Source organism: Ochotona princeps, chromosome 27 (genome assembly GCF_030435755.1).
Source record: "Ochotona princeps isolate mOchPri1 chromosome 27, mOchPri1.hap1, whole genome shotgun sequence".
NCBI classification, from domain to species: domain Eukaryota; kingdom Metazoa; phylum Chordata; class Mammalia; order Lagomorpha; family Ochotonidae; genus Ochotona; species Ochotona princeps.
The window spans coordinates 21,535,165-21,558,173 of NC_080858.1; the positions used below are offsets into that span (position 1 = coordinate 21,535,165).

Below are 23,009 nucleotides of genomic sequence, written 5' to 3' on the forward strand. Positions count from 1 at the left end.
GCAGAAGCCCAAACACCTAAGCCCTTTTCTCTCTTCTTCTCAGGTGCACTAGCAGGAAGCCAGACTGGAAGGGGAGCAGCCAGGACTCACACCTGCGCTCTGCATGGAATGCCAGCATGATCAAGCATCAGCTTGATCCACTGCATCACAGCACCCACCCTTACATGTATCTCTTCATTCCATGTTGCTGCCAATTATTTGAAGTCCTGTGAAAAGACGGCCTTGGAGCAGGGGCCTGATGTGAGGACGGGAGAAAACCAGAGGACACCCAGAGGAGGAGTCTTGCAAGCAGAGGGACAGAAGCATAGCTTGCAGCCTGCTCCAGCCTGACTGCAGCCAGGCCAACAAATGGCTGTGAGGCACAGACCCCAAGTGGCTGCCCAGGCTCCTGGGGGCACCTAAAGGCTTCTGGGGGAGGAAAGAGTGCAGACGAGAGCCGCCCTCCATGTGTAAAGGGGCCACCATGGCTACTGGGCAGAGAATAAACCACGAGGAACAGAATGGAGGCTTGGGGATTCGGTGAGAAAGGCACTTCAAGGATTCCGATAAGGAGCTAGTGTGTGGCACCACTTGTAATGCCGGCATTCCCTAAGGGCACCAGTTCAAGTCCTGGCTGCTCCACTTCTGATTCAACTACCTGCTAGTGCATCTGCAAAGTGGCAGAAAATGGCACAAGTGCTTGAGAATCTGCCACCCTGTGGGAGCCCTGATGCAGTTCCAGGCTCCTGTCTTCTGCCTGAACCAGCTGTAGTGGCCATTTGGGGAATAAACCAGTGGGTGAAAAATTCTCTCTCTCCTTCCTTCCCTCCCTCTCTTCTTCCTTCCATCTTTCTGTTACTCTACTACTCTATTTTGCATATAAACAAAAACCTTTTAAAGCACTCTGGCCACAGACATGGCATTTTAGCGAGAGACCAAGGACAAGACTTTGGGAAGCAAAGGTGTAGAGTTGCAATCAACCCTGGCACAAGTGAAAATGCCGAAGCTGCCATGTAAAGCACACCAAAGGCTTGGTCTCGAAATGCCACCGTGACTAGACAGTTCCCTGCTGTTGGAAAGCAGGACATGGGTGGACCTTGGACACGTTTATCCCCCCACATACTGCCACCCCACTGCCACTCAAGATGGCTTTGGGCTGGACACTGGACACTTACGGTTGGACCTAGCGGCGGCGGCAGCTGCATCCACCGAGTCCACAGAGACGTCTGTAACGAGGACCACCACCACCTTCGAGGCTCCGGGCCTGGCTCCATGCACTTGCGAAGTGACGTATCGTACTGCAAAGCCCAGTGCATCCCCTGCAGGTGGAATCCAGAACACAGTGCATCAGCCCCAACAGATAGCAAGCAAGGGCATTGCCGCAGCCAACTGCACACTTCACGTGGGACCACATGAAAGACCCAGAAGCCCAGAGCAGCACATAAAGAGGTCTGGAAGAGAGGAAACTAAAGCCACAGAACCAAATGACTGGACCAAAGACTAGCACCTGAACCAGGCTCTGCCCAGCCCCTTCCAGCCTCTGGTACCAACATTACCAATCTGGCTGGGGCCGCCCTCGCGCTGCATGAGGTCCACAAGGTTCAGCAGGTTGGTTTTGTCCTGGGCCACAGTCCATGGCACATCGATGGTGGTGATGCTCCCATACTGCAGCACAGACACGCGAGTGAGGTGAGGCCCTATGGGAAAGGAAATGGAAGTCAGTTAGCACCAAGAGGGTGAGGGCTCTCAAGAACCACTCCTAGGGCTGCATCCAATGGGTCACTCACCCAGACTGGCTTTAGAGATGAAAGCCTTGGCGAAACTCTTCATCTTATCAAAGTGTGAAGGTGGCGAGCCAGAGGAGCCATCCAGGAGAAGGACCACATCCAGGGGCTGGCTGCAGTCTGCAAGAGGGCCCCGGGGAGGTGAGCACATGGCTGCTGATGAAGGCTGCTGGGCACAGCAGTCAGCAGCTCTGCCAGCACCGCCTGGCACCTGGCACCACTAAGGGGACACACGGGAGCTTCAGAACATTCACAGAAGGTGGAATTAAAGGATCCATTGATGGGACAGGCCTCTGCCAGAGCTGTTAATAGCTCTGGAGGCAGGCGTTATGGCATAGTGGGTGAGCTACCACCAGCAATGCTGGTGTTCCATATGGATGCTGGTTCAAATCCAGCTGCTCTATTTCCAATTCAGCTCCCTGCTAATCTGCCTGAGAAAAGCTGTGAGATAGTTCAGCTGCAGACAGAAGATTCTCTTTCTCTCTCTCCCCCTCCCTCCCTCTGTCTTCCATTCTGTGTTATTCTGATTTTCTTTTTTAAAGAGACTTTCTTTTTTCTTGGAATGGCTGGGTTTTTTTACAGAGAGAAGAGACACACAGAGAGAATCTTCCACCCACTGGCTCACTCCCCAAATGGCCACAATAACCAGAGCTGAGCCAATCTGAAGCCAGGAATTGGGAGCTTCTTTCTGTCATTTGGGTGCACAGTCTCAAGGACTTGAGCCATCCTCCATTGATTTCCCAGGCCATAAACAGAGAGTTGGATAAGAAGTGGAGCAGCTGGGACTAGAATTGGTGCCCGTATGGGATGCAAATACTTCTGGCCAAGGGTTAGCCTGTTATGCCACCACACTGGTCTAAAACTCTGCTTTTCAAAGAAACAGATACTTTAACAAATCTCTGGCTGTGAACAAAGAAATAAGTACATAATAATAAATGTGAGATTCAAGAGACACTAGAAGGAATGTTATTCTGAGATGACCCTAAATATACCACAAAAAGAAGTCCAAGGTACAGGTGTTTGGCACAGCAGTTCAAGAAGCAGAAATTGGCTAGATGCCAGCACAAGAGGGCAACAATAAGGGCCAATGTTGTGGCACAGCAGCTTAGGTCGGTGCTTGATAAATCAACATCTCACGCTGGAGCACCAATTAGAGTGGCCACTACTCAGATCCAGCTTCCTGCTAATGCGCCTTGAGAAGACAGTGGGAGATGGATGGCCCACTTGCTTGGACCCCTGCCACCTGCTCGGGAGACGCAGATGGAGCTCCCAGCTCCTGGCTGCAGCCTGGCCCAGCGCTCACAGGTTTTTAGAGAGTGAAACGGTGATAGAAGATTCTCAGATAAATGCAAAAAAAGGCAAATTTCACCCCCCCGAAAGGTCAAAGGGAACTGGCAGTCATCCTATTTCATAGAGGTTACTTCCTTTCTAGGCAAACACTCAGTTGGGTGGAGATGACGCTGGGCAGTCACGTTTGCATTGTTAAATTTGCTGTTGTTCACGTGTTAACAGGAGGCGTGTATTCCCTAATAAACACAGTAAGGAAAGAGCCTACCCCTAAAGCAGGGCCATCACATGGTCCCCGCCCAGTGGCACGAGGCAAGGGACTATCACTATGAGTTCGGGTTGGACCAAGTACACGAAGCCAGGAGACAGGAAGAGGACCCAAGCATTGCATCACAACCCTCCCTCCTCCCACCTGCTCACAGACACCAGCCTACCGCTGGCAGGAGACAGGGTGGGCCGCTGTAGCACCAGGTCCGGAGCCTCTCGGGGGAGCCTGTCAAAGTCCTGGATGAGGATGGGGGCATTGGGCCAGGCAAGCCTCTCCAGCTCCTGCACATCAGCGTGGGGGCCCACTCCAATGGGTACCAGCTGGATGTCTCGGGGCAGCCGCTTGATCTTGTCGGAAGCAGGATTCCCAGTGACCATATAGACCAGGTTGGGGGCTTGCTCCCGGTCCCCCTGGCTGGTGGAGAAGCTGTGCTCAGAGAGGTACTGCAACGCCAGTCCCGTGTTGGTAGTGTTGCCACCTCGGTAGCGGATTTCTCGCACCTGCTGGAGGAGGTCAGCCTTGGACTGGGTCTCACTGAAGGTGTGCTCCACAGTGACCACGTAGGAGTACTGCAGTACAGTGACATGGACGCTGCCCGGGCCCACATCCATGCGCCGGATCACCTCCTCCACGAACTCCTTGCTCCTGTTGAAGTTGGCTTCCCCGATTTGGTCTGATCCTTCCAGAACAAACACCACATCCAGAACCATGGCCTTCCGCTTGGACACCAGGGGTGTTGTCTCCAATTGCCCTGGAGTGGCGGTGACCTTGGCCACGGGCGGCCGCTGAGTGGCACCGGGGGCTTCAGGAGCCAGGTCACACAGGTAACTGATGATCTCATCCCGCCGCTGCTCCAGCTCATCCACTCCGCTGAGCACAAAGGCCTTGTTCTCCGGGGCCTGCTCCTCAATGCGGCGGATCTGCCTGAGGCTGACATGTGGCCCGATGCCCACAGGGATCACAATGACCTTTTTCTTCTTCAGGCCTTGGACATAGCGGATCAGGTTGCGGGCCATCCGCGGCGGCTCCTGGCTGGCGGACAGGAGCAGGATGATACGGGAGGCCTCGGGCCGGTCCACCTTGCTGAAGATTTGGAACAGTGTGTACTTGAGGACCTCGCTGGTGGAGGCCACCTGACTGCCCGCATACTTGACCTGGCTGGCGATGCGGCGCAGCTCAGAGGGTCGCTTGCGGTCCTTGAGGCTAATGTAGGCGTGGGAGCCGTCGTGGTACTCCACCACAGCCACACGGATGCGCTTCTGCGAGATGTGCAGCCGCTCCATCATGCTCACCACGAAAGCCTTCAGCACCTCAAACTCGGCCTCTGACAGCTGGGAGGAGCCGTCCAGCAGGAAGACCAGATCCAGCAGTTTGCTGCAGTAGAAGTTGTGTAGCGGCGGCTCGGGGGTGTCTTCTACATACGGAGTGGTGGGCCTGGCTGGGACATCTGTAGGGGGTACCACCAAGCCTCCCGGCTCCTGGCAGGCCTCACAGGTGAGGTTGACACTGTCACAGTGACTGCAACAGAAGAAAGAAAGCAGAGTGCTTCCCCAAGAACCTCTGAGCCCCGTGTGGCAGGAACTTCTGCACCTGTTCCATAGAACTGCCTGCCCAATACACCTGAACGTGAACTCCCATGAACTCATCACCCAAGTCATTTGACATTTTGCCATATCTGTCCCCAGGGAACAACACACACACACACACACACACACACACACACACACACACACACTCTTCCCCAGACTCCAACCCTCCTTCTGAATATCTCACAGGGCAGATAACATCCTAAAACAATGTCACTAACAGAACTGTTCTCCTGAAGATACCTACAGCCGCATGATTATTACAGCAGATGTCAGGATATAAAAATTCTGAATGGCTTAAACAGACAGAAAGAAAACCATTGTAGAAACAGGACAATGGCCTAACAATTCGAAGATGCCATCTTTATCTAGCAGAACAAAGCCCTTGGGAGGAGCAGTCGAGGTTGTCCAAGGTGTCTGAATGAGGACCAGATGGCAGCACTCGCATCCATTCTTCCAGCAGAGGCAAGAAGCCGAGCGAGCACCTAGAGCAGCTCAGGTGCTGGCCACGCCCACACCCAGCACCCAGGACACAACACACACCTGCAGTGCCCCACAACACACGCCGCGCCACTCCCCAAAACTTCCGATCTTTCGGTCACTCTTTTTTACCAGTATCCTGGAACTGAAAGAACCAAAAGGTGCCGCATGGCAGTCACCCACACAGACTAGGACATTCTCCTGTGGATGCCAAGCCTTGTAACTTGGCTTCAACCCTCCCAGGAAGGCTGAGAAGGCAGCCCTGCAAATTCAGAGTCCTGGGCAGTGTCCTCTCAGGGGACACCACACTCCACGCCCTGTTGGAGGATTCGGCCAGTGTGCTGTGGAGGTTGCCCCCTGCCCTGTGCCAGCAGAGGTGGCAGGAAGGGGCTGGGAAGCTCTCATCTGCGGTAGTGCCTATGGGACTCAAAACTCGTGGCCAGCTCAACCCCTCCGTGTCCAGCCCTGGCTCCTTCCTCACATCCACGTGTAAGATGTAAAAATTCATCTTTTGTAGGCAGGGTCTTCCTGGGAAGTGACTTCCTATGTCCTCGCACCACCCCACCCCCGACGATTTATTGCTTCCATCCTTGGTTCATGGTGCGTGAGTGACATACTTGCTGGTTTCCTGTGTTTGCTAAGGAAACTCACCCCGGGGCAGCGCTTGCTCTTGTTTGTACAGATGGTGGCGGCAGGATCTGGCTCTGGCAGCTGTGACCACAGCCCCCTCCCCAGCAAGGCGCAGTTCTCAAGTTTAAGTTCCCCGAAGGCCTTGTCGGTGTCAGGGAGCGGTGTGGAATGGATCCATGTTTTAATAAATGTTCCCTGCCTACGGGCAAGACTTCACAAAGCTCAGCGCTCACTCTCAGAACCTGCCCCCTCTCCAGGTCTTGCAGGCTGGTTTCCCAGAAGCAATTCTAGCAGGTTGTGGTGGGGAGGGGCAGTCTCAAGGGGACAGAAATGCGTGTCTTCCCTCTAGACCATAGACCCCCAGATACCTGTGCTATGCAGAAGGAACAGGCGCTCCAAGTCACTTTCCTCTCAGCATCCTGACACTCCACTAGAAGACCTGTGGTTTTCAGCATTACCTTGACCCCCAAGAGAAGTGAGGACAGGTAAAACTCCTGCTAGAGGTTCAAACTATGTTGGAGAAAGCAGTCCTTAAAACCCTACCAACAAACGAAGCCATAAGCTACACTAATTCATTCATGAGTTACTCCACTAACAAGCAGAGTAAATTCAACCTCTCAGATCACATCCCTAGAAAGCATTCCACCCAAAACTGGATCTCTGAGCGAACCTAAAAGCAAACAGCCTTCTCAGACCCAGGGTAAGTAGCTGGCACTGTGGCTGTGACATCAGTTGGGGCCAGCATCGTGGTGTAATAGCCTAAGCTTTCATCTGTGGTGCTAGCATTCCCTAAGGGTGCTAGTTCATGTCCAAGCTGCTCCACTTCCCATTAAGCTAACTGCTTATGGCCTGGGAAAGCAGAGAAGGATGGTTCAAGTCCTTGGGCCCCCTTGGAAGAGGCTCCTGGCTTCCATAATTTAAAAAAAAAAAAAAAGGGAAGAAAAGCTTTCTCCAAATAGCACAGCAACTGGTTTTACCAAATCTGGCAGTGAGCAGGGTCGCCAGGGTTCAAGGTGATGGTCTTTCCTGAAGCCAGACGCCGGCCAGCCACCTCACACACGGGGCAGTCCTGGGGCTCGATGCAGGTCTGCAGGAGTTCATCCAGGATCTTCCCTGCACAACAAATCACCCATTAGCAGCCCAGAGCTCAGCTTCCCACAAGGAGCCTTTCCTTCAAGGTCATCTCTTCCCATGGCTCAGGGTACACCCTCCCCACTCCGTGCCTTGATTTACCCCTTTGAAAAAGTGAGTGGTGAGTTCCTTCACCCAACTCACCTCCGCCGCCCCCCAAGTGTTGAACCTAGGAAATCATATCTTTAAGAATCCATCTGATTTCCTAAAGAACGCATTCAGGGCCTCTTGAATTTCACTCCCCAAGGTGACAGCCATAAACCACGTGGCTGTTTGAACTGAAATGCAGTGAAATTCAGTGCAAAAATTCAATTTGTCGGATATGCTGGCACTCAATGAAGTATTTCCATCGCTACAGAAAGGTGTAACAGAAAGTGCCATCCCCTCCATAATGAACCCATGCACAGGTCCAAATCACTCTGCAGCAGCTCAGCTGGGCAGAGCTGGGATTGCTGAGAGGCCCCGTGGCAGGGCTGCAGGGCTGCAGGGCTGCAGGGCTGCAGGGCTGCGGGCAGGGCACATGAAGGAGAACCCCGAAGCACAGCTCCCAGCCACCTGCCCACCACCCCCTCCAACCCCACCTGCGGCCCAGGACCCTTACCTGGAGGGCAGTGTGCGTGGCAGCCCTCCACACACTGCACAGGGCATGGCAGCGGCTCGGGGTGCTGGCACGTGACAGGGCAGGCGGACGCACAGCTGTTGTAGCGCCACTCGCACTCATACCCGCTCTCCCGGATGTTCCTCTCCTCGCAGCTCTGAGCTGTGGACACACAAGATAAGGGCATGACTGGAAGAGCTCCCAGACAATTCTGCACATCTTGACAGACTGAGGTTGCAGCAAAGGTCCCCAGACAGCCCTGGGGAGATCCATGCTGGTGATGCAGGGGGCGGTGTTGTCCAGGCTGCAGAATAAGGAACCATGAGAGTCATTTGCATCAGGGACTTGAACTTAGAGCAGGAGCCTAATGGTGTTGAGTCAGTTTTCTATACAAATCATTAAGTGACAGGGCCAGGGTTGTGGCACAGCAAGTTAAGTCGCCATCTGCAACATGAACAACCCACATGGGGCAGTGTTTCAGGTCCTGGCTGTTTTATTTCCAACCCACTTAGGACGGCAGTGGGAGATGGCTCACATATCTTGGCCCATGCCACCCTTATGGAGACCAACAGGAAATTCCTGGCTCCTGGCTTCACCTTGGTCACAGTCCTGGCCTTCGTAGTCACTTGGGAAGTGAACCAGCAGAGAGAAGACCTCTCCCTCTTTCTCCCCCACCCCCTTTGCCTTTCAAGCAAATAAATAAATCTCAAACAACAACAACAGAAATAGAGGGCCAGAAGCGGTGGCCTAGCAGCCAAAGTCCCCGCCTTGCACACACCAGGATCCCATATGGGCACCGGTTCGTGTGCTGGAGTCCTTGCTTCCCATTCAGCTCCCTGTTTGTGGCCTGGGAAAACTTTGGGACCTTGCACCTGCATGGGAAACCCAGAAGAAGCTCCTGACTCCTGGCTTTGGATCAGCTCAGCTCCAGCCATTGCAGCCACTTGTGGAGTGACTCAACAGACAGAAGATCTTCCTCTGTCTCTCCTCCTCTTTGTAGTATCTGACTTTCCAATAAAAGTAAATGAGTCTTTTTTAAAAAATAGAAATAAATAAAAGCATTAACATTCTTATACCCAAGGAAGGAAGATTCGATGTAAGGCATGAGTTGGTCACTCATACTAGAAAACAAGAGAGTGTCTAATTAATAAACTGTTCCTTCTGCTTTTTCCAGAATTTCTCCTGAAGTCTCCAGGCTTTCACATCTTTGAACTCACATCCGTCCTCAAACACACTGGGAACTTCTCACTCCAGTCTGGGAACTCCTCAACCTCAGTTTGCTTTACTCCCTGGCTCTCCGTTCCCTCCCACCAGTGTCTCCTCCTGCACCCCATGGCCTTCCCAGATGCATGCAGGGATGGGGGTCCCGGCCACTCACGGCACAAGGTGGCGGTCCTCCAGTTCACCACCTTCCCGTGCTGGGCACACACGTGGGCGTAGGCAGCAATGGTGTCACAGAAGCACACACAGTCACCAATGGACTCACAAGAGCAGGTGTCGTAAATGCAAACATCCAGGAACGGCTCCGGGTCCACCTGCAAAGGAAGCCTCAGGTGGTTTGAGCCTGCAGTCCAGAGTCAGAACCCTCAGTCTGCATAAGAGTGGTCTGGGAGCAAAGATAAGAGGACTCTCCCCCAGTGCAAGTCAGGGGCGGCCACAGAGGGACTGCAAAGCAAGAATGCTAGGTTCTCATGGAATTCCAGCAAAAAAAAAAAAAATGTAGATCGTGGCAGTGCTGCTGGGCTTTGGAACATGCTGTTCCCTGGGGACCGGCACCATAGCATAGTATGCTAAGCCTCTGCCTGCAGTGCCAGCATTCCATATGGTCGCTGGTTCGAGTCCTGGCTGCTCCACTTCTGATCTAGCTCCCTGCAAACAGCCTGGGAAGACAGTGACAGAGGGCTGAAGTCTTTAGGCTCCTGCACTGCATGTGAGCAACTTGGAGAAGCTCTTGGCTTCCACTTTAGACTTGCCCAGTTCCAGCCACTGTGGCCATTTGGGGAGTAAATGAGCAACAGAAGGAGTCTCTCTCTCTCTCTTTCTCGCTCTGTCTCTCTGTCTTTCACTGTAACACTTTCAAACAAAAACAAACCTTTAAAAAAAAAAAGAAAAAGAATGTGATGTGCCTAAGAACTTTCCAAAAGAACATTGCGTCCATCCACCTGTCTGTCTACCCAGCTCCCGGTCCTGTGAGGAGCTACGGGAAAGAGAGGGCAGTGCCCTGGACAAGAGGACCCGTGTGCACACATACCCTTAGACTCTGACCCCAAAGCCTCACAGAGGGAGGGGAAGCCCACCCACCTTCTGTCCCTCTTCTCGTCCCTACGCCATGTTGCTGCAGGCAGCCCGTTACAGGGCACCCGTGTTAGAAATGAACTCAGACAGCTGGAAGGTCTCTGCCGTCCATAACTCCTCTCTGTCTTCACTCTCCCACCTCACACGCCAGGGAGCGTGCTATGAGAGCTCTCGGGGGCCAAAAATCCACTGGACAGGTGCAGAAGATATTGAGAGGCCCACATTCAATCAGCCACCCCAGGATACATGTGGACACAGCTGGGTGTACCTCTGTGTGTGTGTGTGTGTGTGTGTGTGTGTGTGTGTGTGTGTGTGAACAGCATCTAAGTGTTGGGAATTCCTCCTTCTTGTCTGAGATAAAGACACAAAGACGGGGTAAAAAAATCAAAGGGTCACTGGAGTGAAGCTCAGAAAAGATTCTCTGTGAGATAAGAAGCAAACAAGAGGGGCCAACATTGTGGCCAAGTGCGTTAAGCCACTGCCTGAGGTGCTGGCATCCCATATAGGTATCAGTTTGAGTCCTAGATATTCTACTTCTGATTCAACTCCCTGCTAGAACACCTGGAAATGGCAACAACAGATGGTCCAAGTTCTTGGGCCCCTATCATCCGTGTGGGAGACCCGGAAGAAGCTCCTGACTTCAGATTGGCCCATCCCTAGCTGCTGTGCCCATTTGGGCAATGAACCCAGTAGATGAAGTCTATCTCTGTCTGTCACTCTGCCTTTCAAACAAATAAATAGGTCTTTAAAGTATATATATATTAAAAGGGACCTGTACTGTAGCACAGCATATTAAGTCACCAGCTGTAGCACTGGTATCCCATACAGGTGCCAGTTCGAGTCCCAGCTGCTCCACTGCCAATCCAGCTCCCTGCTAATATGGCTAGGAAAGCAGCAAGTGCCTGAGCTTCTGCCACCCAACCTAGGGGACCAAAGAGCAGCAGAGACTCTGGACTGTAGAAGGGAAACGCTAGCCAGGTACAGTCCTCCTCAGAAACTATCACTTCCTCCCTTGGTCTCCGACACCAGAAAGAACCACAGCAGTGTCAAGGTGAGGTTCACACCAGAAGCTCACCCTGGACCTGCCCTCGGCACTGCTCTGCCTCCCGCTGCCCTCCAGGCCCTCACCAGCCCTCACCAGTTTGTTGCAGCCTTGGAAAACAGCACTGGTAAGAATCCTGCAGGAGGAATCTACCATCGTCTGCTTCACCACGTTGTTCCGGCAGGTGGCAGGAGACAACTCCAACAGCACCTGGGAAGGGGGTAACATGGAAGCAGGACAACCAGGACAGTCAGACTGCATCGGCTCAACCCTGGAGGACTTCCATGCTGCCCACCACCTGCTGGGGGTGGGAGAGTCACGGCAGGGACAGAGACACCCCGCCCCCGCCCAACACTAACCTTCCTGGTGTCTGCACACTGTGGGTTCACCTTCCAGGAATTGCCGAAGTCTACGGGGTCTTCCTCCACTTGGAGGTTGCTGCTGGTAAAGTCATTGTTCTGGACACCGTCAAAATTCCCACACAGCCCACACACTTGCTCCTGGACGGACGAGGGGCAAGGGTGAGCCCTGGAAACCTCAGGGGGCATCCTCTCAGCTCCAGCAAGCGGAGGATGCAGGGGGAGGAGAAAAAGGAAGAGTCAGGGAGGGAGGCAGGAAGAGCACATGACAGGGGTGCGCAGTGGGTCCTTGCCCTCACCCTGGCCTTCTAGGTTTCCTTGGTGACCATACCTTTAAGTTCAGGAAACAGAGAGAGGCAAAGGGTAGAGATGCGAGTTGAGGTAGCCCTTGGCCCTGGGGTCCTCAGTGTGAACCATGACCTTCCCTGGAAGGGGCTGAGCCGAGAGAGAAACTGTCTTTGTGACCCCATCCAAAGGAACACAGAGGTCCAAGCAGGGGGACAGGACAGTCCTCCGCGACTAGGGACAGGACGACCTGTTCAGACAGGCTGCTGCTCAGAATTCCCCACAAACGTCTCCAGGGAAGCTGGGTCTTACGCAACAAGCCCTAAATGTGTTGATCACTCCATGAGTGAAAAACCACCTTATAAAGACAACGGAAAGAACTGGAGCTATCTAGCCTGGACAAGAAAAGGTGCTACACTTTTACAGCACAGTTGGAGTCCTGTCTTGGGACCAATAATTCTATTTTGCTTCAATAAGCTGGGAAAGAACTGGCTAGAAAGCAATGTGTATACGTTACTGGGAAATGTTTAAGAATCTTCTCACAATGGGACACAAAAAGAAAGACATGACCTAATAGCTCCCCTGGTATGGCCACTGGCCTCTGCCTCCCCTCATCAACCACCATTCACCCTAAGTCCCTCCTCTACAGACACACCGGCCTCCCCATTCAAACACCTGCCACCCCAGGCCCTCGGCATGCACTAGCCCACCTCCCCCCAGCTCTCTCCTTCCCTTCCCTAGAGACCCTGCTCAGATGTCACCTCTTCAGACAAGTGCCCTCACATCAACCTATCTGAAATGTAATCCTTCCTAGAATTGATTTCCACCAAGGTTCTAGAAGGCCAAACAGTGCCCTTCACAGATACCATGCCCTAACCCCCCAGAAACATAGTTTGAGTTCACTCCCCAAAGGTTTGTATGCGGGGAACTTGGTCCCTGAGAGTGGTAACACAGAGACGGGGAGAAATCTAGGAATCTTTAAGAGGTGGGTCCATGTGGATGGTGACCAGGTCATTGGGAGGGCACAGCCTCAGAAAAGGTCAGTGTAGCTCTCACGGCAGCCCAGCGAGTTTCCCACCAAGTGGGCTGTTGTGAAAAGGACACACCTAGCCCCTGAATCCCTCTGTTCCTCTAGCTTTCTGTCTGGCCACACAAGCCCTTCCTGATGCAGCCTCCTCTCTTTCTGCTTTTACCCCATCACATGACACAGCCAGGGGTCCCCCTCAATAGGGGCTGAGCAGCTGGGGCACCCAACTGTGGACTTTCAGTCTCCAAAACCAAGAGCTAAGGAAAACCTCTTTTCTTTATAAAGTACCCAGCCTTGGGCATTTTGTTATAGCAACAGGAAATGGATAATCCACATGGCCAAAGGGGCTGAGATGGGGTTATGGATCTTGAGGTGTGGATTCGATGCTGGGATAACCAGGCAGATTCCATGTGATCACAGGGTCTGGTAAGGCAGGCAGCCCCCAGGGTCCAGACAAGGCAGAAGTTTTCCAGAACCCTCCAGGAGGAAAGTAGGTGATCCGAGGTCTCTGCCTTCCAGGACCACAGGGTAACAACTCATTGTTAAAGAGAAATCAAAGTCCCAACCAGCTGTTGGGCCCTAGACCAATACTGCGATATTTCTCAGAATCAGGTTGTCAGCAGATTTACAAGTAGCTCTCAATTCATGCTGGCCTGTGGCCTGGGGACATTGCCATGAGAATATCATGCAGGTTCCCTCCTAAAGGCGAAACTTCATAGCTTCCATTCTTCTTTCATTTGTGGACATGAACAGCACAACAAGGTACATGCACAGGCCACTGGATCCCCAGACTACCGTAACCCTTCCCAGGTGCTGCCTGCCTCCAGGAGGGGCCGAGGCTTGAAGCTAAATCTGAAGTCCGTGGACTGAAGCAGAGGATGCGAGAGGGTGGGCCAGAACGGCAGGTGGTCATCCAAGGAGCTGACCACATGTCCAAATGGCACGTCACAGATGGCATAAAGCAAAAAAGCCCCAACTGACCTGGTATGTCTCTTTCAGGACCACAGAGACGCCCAGGCGGCGATCCCATACCACACTCAGGGCTCTGCCCAGCAGCAGGAGAACGTAGCGGCCCGACTCTATCACCTCAAAGTGTGTCTCATCCTTCAGTGGCCTCTTCACATTCACCTGAAGGACAGACAGCAGGACAGGGAGGGTGAGGGGAGGCGGGAGAAGCCAGGCCTTCCCTCAGCTGCACACCTGCCCATCTGTCCCCTTCCAGGGGTGCACACCTCACCTGCCTGCTTGCTGACAGCCGGCTCTCTGCTGGCCAGCACCACACCTGGGCATTTCTGCATCCAAGTTACCAAGAACCCTCTCAAAACCTCGTTCTGTGCCCTTGGCTGAATTCCTTGTTCAGGAAACAGGCTGATGCTAAGAACAGTTGCCCCATTGCAGGGTTCTTCTCCTTGGTAACAGAACCATGTGTTACATGGTCACGTGTGAAAGTGTGTCACCGCAAGTCTGAACACCTCCTACAACATTACCATCACCAACTGTCCTCCATAGAGCTGCCTTTGAAACAGAGTGGACCCCGCAGACGCCCAGTCAAAGGTCACCCTCGCCAAGCTGTGGAGAAGTCACCTCCCATCCCCTGTGTCACTGGTGGGTAGCTGCAAGAAGGCAGGAGGGCAAGTTCAGAAGCAACTGAAGAGGCCAGGCTAGACCTGAGCCCAGCTGAGGCCTCACCTTAGTGCTGGCTGCAGCCAAACTGGCTGGACCAAAACTGTGACCTACAAGTAAGTGACTTGGCACTTCACGTGTAAGGAGCAGAGAACACGTACCTGCTCCTATAAAATTGGTTTGATCCCAAACACCTGCAACAGCTAGGGATAGCCACATCCCACCCCTGGGAACATAATCCACATCTCCCACACGAGTGATAAGAACCAACTAGCTTGAGCTAACACCGCTGCCTCCCAGGGCCTGCACTAGCAGGAAGTTAGAGTCAGGAACTGGAGCTGGGGACGGAACCCAGAGACTCTATAGCAGGACACACGCATGTCCATCATTAGGCTACATGCCTACAGCAGACCTGTCAATCTAAATGCAGGTTCCTGGACCTCCCGGATCCATGGGGCCAGACTTTGAGAACCAAGTGCAGGGACAGGATTTTCAATGGAAGTTCCCACGAGATCCTGTGTGCCCTTCTGAGAGCCACTTTGTAAGCTCTCAGTGCACAGAGACTATATACTTCTCCTTTAAACTCCTTCAAAAATACCTGTCTGCCAAGAACTCAGAAACATGAAAGGAAATAAGATTCTCCCATCACACTGTCCCTTGCAAATAATATGTGAGGACGTTTCAAAACACTCACAGGAAAATGGAATTAAGTGATAAGTTTATTTGTGTTCATATGTACGAATTCACTCCTCCCCACTACTCCTTAACTGTGGCTTTGTTTCCTATGGTTCAGTCAACCACAGCCTGGAAAATTCCAGAAATACATTATTTATAAGTTTAAATAACTTTTTATTACTGTGCATTATTAAAAATGCTCTATTTTATTAGTCGTTACAGGTATTCATCTCTTACTGTGCATAACTTATAAATTAAACTTTATCATATGTATGTATGGGTGTGTATAGCAAAGAACACAGGATATCCAGCACTCAGTATTATCCACCATTTCAGGCATTCCCTGAGGGTCCTGGGTCCATGGATAAGAGGGGGCAGCATTTACAAAAAAGATGTCCCTCCAAGCTCCAGTCACCTCAACCAGTCCTGTGTTCACACAGGCATATTATGCTTTGTGTCTTCACTTGGACTAACATGGGACTGTGTCATCCACACTGGTCTACCTCTTGTTCTTCTCAAAGAATGTGTTAAAGCCAGGTGCTATGCCTCTGCCTCTTTGTCTGCAATGGCTGCATACATTTCCGTTCACACACCTGCTAAATGCATGCTTGATGAATGTTTTCAGCAGGCTGTCGGAAGCATCAAGGAGGAGACAGACAGAGGGAAGGCTCGCACTTACCTCCCCATCAAACAGCTCTATCTCTGCTCCTTCCACCAGGATGGTGACCCGCTTCTTGCATGCCACTGAGGGGTAGCCACAGCCCTCATTGCCCACCAGGATCCGAAAGGTGCCAGAGTTCCCCCCACAGTAATCCTGGGGGGGAAAGGATGCCAGAAGAGAAATGTTACCCCCGCTTCCTCCCCCCAGACTAGAAGATCAGCATCTCAGGCTTTGCATGAGAGGATGTGACGGGTCTGCGGGTGCAGGAGGAGAGAAGGAGAAAGGAAAGAGGAGGGGCTGGGCATGCCCAGGTAAGCTCCCTCAGCAGGTGTGTGCTCCCCAGCCATCACAGATGAACCAGGTGCCCGTGGTCAGTGTGGGTGGTGGTGGACAATGCTGCAGAAGCAGGGGATGCCAGCCACAGGGAGAGTGCCAGGTTCTGGGCACTGATGGGCACACCAGGTTGCAAGCCAGTGCCCAAAGTCCACTTCACGGCCCCATCCAGGTAACTAATACAGCTCGAGCACAAGGCACCTGGCAGCTCTAAACTCTGTGTGGTTCCCTCTGCGCTGCTGGCCCAGACACATCACCAGGGCCAAGCCAACACAGCTCCTGGGTCCTGAGATCCCATGTCCAGTTGCTTACAGAGGATAAAGAAACGCCCTCCCCTTGGTCCACTGCACAGAAAATTAAGCAAAAATACCTCCTACTTGGGGCCACTCCTGGGGTGTGACAGGGAAAACAGGAAACAATCAGGTTGGAAAAATGACGACTGGATCTTAGTTCTGCTCCCGTACAGGGTAACAGTGAGTGGATCACTTGCCACTTACACACATGCACACACATTCACGCACTCACACACACACGTACCCCACACATGCTCTACACATGTACACACATACATATGCACACACACATACCACACACACATTTTATACAAATGTATACATATACATATGCACATATATACACACGTACCCCACACATCTACATATATAATATGCACACATATACACATACAAGGTACTTCAAAAGTTCATGGGAAAAAAAAGGAGTTACAAGGTAAGTTTGTTTTGGTACAAGAAGAATTGAAATCCACACACAATGTTTATATAATACACATTTTCCATGAGCTATCTGAAGACCCTCATACATACCAAGACCCAGATATAGACCTACACCCACGGACACACAACACCACACACAGCCTTCCACACCCCAAGCCAACAGTCCACTAAACGGGATTGCTGGGCTAAGTAAGATTTGAAGGGAAGAAGTGGGAAAAGGGGGAATAAGTGGTCCTGGCAGCCAGCTGGGATTTTTTTCAAGGGACAGGTTAGTCTGATGTTGTCTGCCCAGGAAGGTGGAAACAAGATGAAAGGAGATGCGGAAGTGTAGAACAAGGTTTGGATCCCTAGGCCGAGTGGGTTGGTCCGGCCAGGGGAAGGGCCAGGCCAGCTGCTCCTTGGGTCACGGAGTTCCTTGCCTGTGCTGGATGCTCAGATTTGAAGCTAGTGTGAGAGCTGAGCTGCGAAGCTGGCTTCATCCCTTCTTTGCTATGAGGCTTAGGAGCAGCCAAACAGCTTCCAGACATGATCTGGAGACAGCTCTCAAGGGCACACACCCCAGGCCCCTGCTTTCCACCCTCCCTGACCCTGTGTCCAGCTAGACCAGGCTGGGTGAGGGAGGTCCTGCTGGCTAGGCCGCCACAGATTTCACCCACTCCCACTACATCCCACTATACTCTGCACCATACGATGGCCCTGGACTACCAGGGCTGAGGTTCCTGGGGGTCTGTTCCTGGGGGTCCCTTCCACCCACACTGGCCCCCGCCTGCTCTTCCTCCCAAGAGGACACATTTGTGTAAAAAGCATCATGGGGAGACCCCCCCAACAGGGGAGTACTCGGGGTTGACCCGCATGAGAACTGTGCGGGAATCCGTGAGCGTGGACAGGAGGCGGAGTGGCCAACATGAGGGTTCCCTGGGCTCTTTCTCGCACGATGAACACAGAGGCCTTATGTGACTCCCTGCTCCCCTCCCCATTCTGAGCTCCGTCCCAGATAAGAGGGGAAGACGGCGAACAGCAGCAAAGGAGCACTGGGCAGGAGGCAAACTCCACGCTCCCCTGCGGCATGTGCTGCCCAGGGTGCCTGCACAGGACCCTGCACCCTGGCTGTTACACATGGGTGCTAGCAGGCAGAGGACCCTGCCCCATACCACCCACCCCCAGACTGTGCCTGCTCACAGAGGGTGTGTCTACAAAAGGAAGCAGTGCCGTTTTCTGATTACACCTCCATGCTCACTCGCACCACCCACGGCACCCCTGTGAGTGAGCTCTGGCCAGTCCTCACAGAACTCCAGTGAGCAGAAGGAAGAGAAAGAGGAGCCCTTGGGGTTTCCAGCCTCGCCACTTCTCCAGATGCTGCATGCCGGGACTGGGGGATGCTTGCAGGCAGGGGAGCATCAGGTGCAGCGGTTGAGACGCTGACTCTGGCAGAACCCAGAGTTCTCACACAAAACAGGAGGATACCCACCCTCCCGTGCAAGCCCTGCCTCTCCATCACCCTCACCTGCGCCAGAACGTACTGGCACTCCCCCGGAAACATGTACTTGAGCCCGTCAAAGGTGAGGTAGTGAGCCATGCCAATGGTGGAGCACGTGGCGTCGCACACATGGGCCGTGCAGTTCCACTTCCGGTCCCGACAGACACTGGGAAGAGAGACAGCGGGAGTGATGGGATGGGCAGTTGGTGAGGGGAGCCCCGGTGAGTACTGGGGAGCAAGGGGGTGCAACGAAAGAAGTTAGGGGAGTCCGGGGTCAGCTCCAGGAAGCCTCTAGCAGTTGAGGCTGTGAAGCCTGAGGAACCCAGCACCGGGCCCAGCAGGAGAGAGGGAAGTCGTGCCTCCGCCAGGTCCCAAGGAGGAAACAGCAGCGAGGCAGGGAAAGGGGGTGTTTGCTCAGAGTGGTCCAGGCACCTGGGGACAAGGCCCAGGGCCTCGGTCGCCACCCACTACTCAGTCCACAAAAGAGGTCTGTGTGCCACGGAGGCACCCCACGGAGGCTGCCAGGGCCAGCGTGCTGCAGGTGACCGTGCAGATTCTCCCCACTTTACAGATGGATGAACAGAGGCTCCGAGGCAAGAAGCATCATGCCCAGGTCCCCGCAGGTGCCTGCCTCGAGCTCAGCCACAGGCAAGCGCCTCCCCAAGCCCAACCTTACCAGGTGTTGCAGTTCATCTTCACCGTCTCCCCAGGGGCGTACTCCCGACCCTGGTGGAAGCAGGGGCACCTCTCCAGTTCAACACACTTGTTCTCGTGCCGGACCTGAGGGGAGAGAGAGGAAGGACGTCTCACGGGCCACCATGACCGACCCCTCACCCCCACTCCAGGAGGTGCTGCTGTCATCTTGTCCCTCGGGGATGGCTCTGGCCACAGGCCAGGCAGGCCGAAGAGCCTTCACCCTGGCTAGGGCTTGGTAAACACGGGCCCCACCGTCCACACTGCAAGACCAAACCTCTGCAGAGGCCAGCTGCTCAGGGCCATCTCACACCCTGCTGGTGTGGCATCCACGGAGGTAGCCTTGGCTGGCCTAGACCCAGTCACTGCATGGAAAGGGTATCCCACACCACTGCCATCACCCACCCCAAAAAAGGAGCTGCCACACGCAGTCACAAAAAACAACCTCGGGCAACAAAAAGCAGAAGTTTTCAAATGCTGCACTGCAGGAAAATGACTAAGCCCACGCAGGAATCCCCGGGCACTGCCATCCCACAAGGCTTCCAGAACAGTGTTCGCGAGCAGCCTACAGGTGTGTGAGAACTGCTTATGCTGCTCATGTGTAATACAAGCAAGGAAATGAGCGTGCACGTGGCCCCAACTGTATACCTGATTGCACACATGTGGCCCCAGCTGTATACCCGGATGCACACATGTGGCCCCGACTGTATACCCGGATGCACACATTTCAAGGAAAGCCAGAAGTTGCTTTCTGGGGCTGATGAGGGAGTAAGCGGGAGACTGCATTGTTGGACTTGGGAGGGGTGGGGGGCAGGTTTCAAATACTCCAAAGGTTGTTCACTGAGTATACAGTTTGTTACAGAGAAGGGACACGGTGTCTAGTAAAATGTACACGGTGCCTTGGATGTGAGAACCAGCGGCTCACACAAGCATGATCCAAGCCACCCATACCCTCCCTTCCTGATGCCTGAGGGCCTGACACCTGCTGCCTGGCACGTTCCACTGCACTGCCCTCCACCCCCGAGCACAGTGCGCCCCACAGTGCGCCCCTCGGGTCTGTGGCGGCTGTAGCAGGGGCATACTGGGAAGGCCCCAGCCCCAGCAGGTTCACAGGAATTAACACCACCGTGATTCCAACATTGGATCTGCTTCTCTCACAATGTCAGGAGGCAGGTCCAGATACCTGCGGTGACCTGGCCTGGGCTGGCCTTGGGCGGTCTCAGAAACTAGAGCCACACCTCCAGGTGAAGGGACCACAGCACGGCACCTTGGTCCCACAGCTACCTGGGCAGAGCCAGGAGGAGACTCCTGTAAGAGTGATTCTGCCCAAGCAGGCTTCCACAGCACAGACCAGGAGCTCAAATCCTATGTGGATATGTTCAGGCATGTGTGTTGCATGTATAGGCGTGTGCGTGTGTATGTATTGTTTCTGTGTGTGATGTGTGTATCAGGAATGTGTGTGTGTACGCGCACGCGCCTGTGTGGGTGTTAACCCTGGCTTCCCCTGCCATCAGGAGGAACTCCAACACTCCATCACCCAGGCCAGGTGCTGGACAGCAGAATGCAGAGCAAGGGAACGGGGTGGTGGGGAGGGGACCCCATCCTCAGCCACTCTGACCTCCTGGGACCTCAGAAAAGACAACGAGCTTAGACAGCCAGGAGGGGAAACGGTTAGCAGGCCCTGTCAGAGTGGGGCGCCTTCACACACTCACACACACACACACACACACACACACACAGCCTCACTTAAATCCAAGGCCTGCCGCCTAGTGGACACTGTCGGAATGACAGGCGCACGCTGGGTCCCAGTGGGGACAGAAGCCAGGCTTAGCTGCAAGGACAGGGAGGGAGGTCGTGTCCCCAGTGGGCACAACACACAGATGCCCGTTCAGCTCTGAGTTGCCGCGGCCACACCCCAGCCGTGCCACTGGTGACAACAACAGCTCGTCCATCAATTCCCAGAGAAGCCCAACAGAGGCCAAGGCACAAGGCAGGGAAGAAGACGGTGTGGCAAGCCCGGTCATACCTCAGATTTAACCTACAACGGGGCTGGACCTTATGCTGGGCTCCCACCCGCGACCCCCATGTGCCCTAGCCAAGTGCCAGGCACAGAGTCCCACCCACCTCCAGCTCCCTGCTAGTGCACTGGGAGGGGGCAGCAAAGACGGCCAATCCTCTACATGTGGGAGACCTGGATGCGGCTCCTGGCTCCTGGTGGCCACGGGCTACTGGGGAAGCGAGTCAGCAGATGGGAGACCCCTGGCACTGGTTCGAGTCCAGGCTGTTTCACTTCGACCCAGCTCCCAGCTAATGTGCCTGAGAAAGCAGCCAAAAATGCCCAAGTGCTTGGGGATCTGCAAGCCAGTGGGAGACCCAGGGGCAGTTTCTGGCTCTTGGTTTGGCTTTGCATCAGCCCAGCTCAGCCAGTGCAGCCATCCATCTGCAAAGTGAACCAGTCAGTGGTCTCTGTCTCTATGTCTCTCTCTCTCTCTCTCTCTCTCTCTCTATCTCTCTCTCTATCTCTCCCCCTGAGCACGTGGGGGCCAGGCCTCCCCAACAGAGGGCAAGGAGATTGACCTGGGGCTAGAGGCGAGCAGTAACTCTGCCTCTTGGACCTTCCTGAGCCTCCTGCCCTGTGACAGGAGAGTTCCAGGGTTCCCAGCCCCTCTGCCCTTCAGAGCTGTGACCGGTCCAGCTCAGGAGGCCGGTGAGCAGAGCAATGGCCTGGCCTTTGCTGCCACCTAGTGGTGCCGTCAGGTAATAGCCTAACAATACAGATCCAGAGGTAGACCGATTCAACGTTTTCATAACTAAAGGAAAAAAGGCTTGGAAGTCTTCTCATGCGATCTTGCACCTGCTTGGGAGAAGCACCGGGACTCCGAGTGTGTGCTACTTTGCTGTGCATCTCTGTGTTTATGCTCCATGGCTTGCTTTCAGGAACTCAGGAGGATATTTTGCAGTTGTGGGAAATGGAACTCAAGGATTAACTTAGGAGGTAAATGAATGTTGTGGTACAGTGCGTTAGGCCACTGCTAGGCACATCCACATCCTGATCCAAGAGATGGTTAGAGTTACACATACTTGGTTTCCAATCCAGCTCCCTGCTAATGCTCCTGGGAACAGCAGATAGCGGCCCAAAGCTGTTGTGAGTAGATTTCCAGCTTTTTAAATACCTTTTCCCTGTTCTGTTAGTTGACATCAAAGCATCACTTACTAAGCCCCCACCAGGTGTAGTCACCCCAAATTTCCCCCCTCCCTGGGGTGACTACTTCACAAGAGCACCCCCACCCGGAACTCCGGACACAGAAAGTCCACAACCCGCGGGCACTCGCCAACCTCTCCCTCCTGAGGGAGGTGCCAGGCTGGGACGGGTCAGAAAGAGCTGAGCTCCTGTCCTGCACCCCACACGTTCAGGCAGGTGCTTCAGGAAAGATCACCTTTGCCCGGAACTCTGCTGCCCTAAGGGTGGGAGCCTGGCCAGGGACCGCCCGCGTGGCCACTTGGAACCCCTGGCAGCCATCAGCTAAGCTAACCCTGGGGGCCTTGCCTGAGAATGATGCTGGCTCACACCTCGGGTCTGCTTCCTTTTGCCTCCCCTCAATTCCTTTTTTTCCACATTTAAAATATTTTATTTTGTCTTATGATACAGTTCCACAGGCTCTGGGGTTGCCCGTGCCCTTCCCGAAGGTCTCTCCTCCTCATTGATTTCCCCTCTAGTTTTACAATGGACGTCCTTCATGAACAAGTGTATCACGCTGTGATTGAAGGGTAGGCGTGGACAATGTCAGACAGTCCATCGTCTTACTGCTGGATACTTCCAATTCTTTCACACACATCCCCCCGCCCCAATTCCTTTTAGCTGCAACTCAGAAAGCCTCATTCTGCCAGACTTAGGGAACTTTTTCAAGGTGGGGGCCTGCAGGAGTTTCCTGTTCCCTCCCCCCACCCCCCCGCTATTAATCAAAGCTAGCAGGCTCTGGCCGAGGCCTTAAGCTTTCCCAGGCGAGGAGGGCAGGGCAGAATCCTGCCTCTAAAGCTCAGAGGAGGCCTGGGATCCGCAGG

The 23,009-nt window shown here is 53.8% G+C and overlaps 1 protein-coding gene across 1 annotated transcript in view; it reads right to left on the reverse strand.

Moving 5' to 3' along the window:
• Window positions 1-23,009, reverse strand: part of VWF (von Willebrand factor) — a 110,333-nt gene that overhangs the window by 42,539 nt on the left and 44,785 nt on the right. Inside the window, exons 19-31 of the mRNA XM_058655802.1 lie at window positions 18,931-19,034; window positions 18,282-18,420; window positions 15,729-15,863; window positions 13,733-13,879; window positions 11,440-11,580; window positions 11,177-11,290; window positions 9,122-9,278; window positions 7,747-7,905; window positions 6,992-7,127; window positions 3,485-4,836; window positions 1,767-1,883; window positions 1,536-1,676; window positions 1,155-1,298 (exon numbers count right to left, since the gene is read on the reverse strand). Of these exons, the coding sequence (XP_058511785.1) occupies window positions 1,155-1,298; window positions 1,536-1,676; window positions 1,767-1,883; window positions 3,485-4,836; window positions 6,992-7,127; window positions 7,747-7,905; window positions 9,122-9,278; window positions 11,177-11,290; window positions 11,440-11,580; window positions 13,733-13,879; window positions 15,729-15,863; window positions 18,282-18,420; window positions 18,931-19,034 (2,986 nt within the window). The remainder of the gene's footprint in view (window positions 1-1,154; window positions 1,299-1,535; window positions 1,677-1,766; window positions 1,884-3,484; window positions 4,837-6,991; window positions 7,128-7,746; window positions 7,906-9,121; window positions 9,279-11,176; window positions 11,291-11,439; window positions 11,581-13,732; window positions 13,880-15,728; window positions 15,864-18,281; window positions 18,421-18,930; window positions 19,035-23,009) is intronic.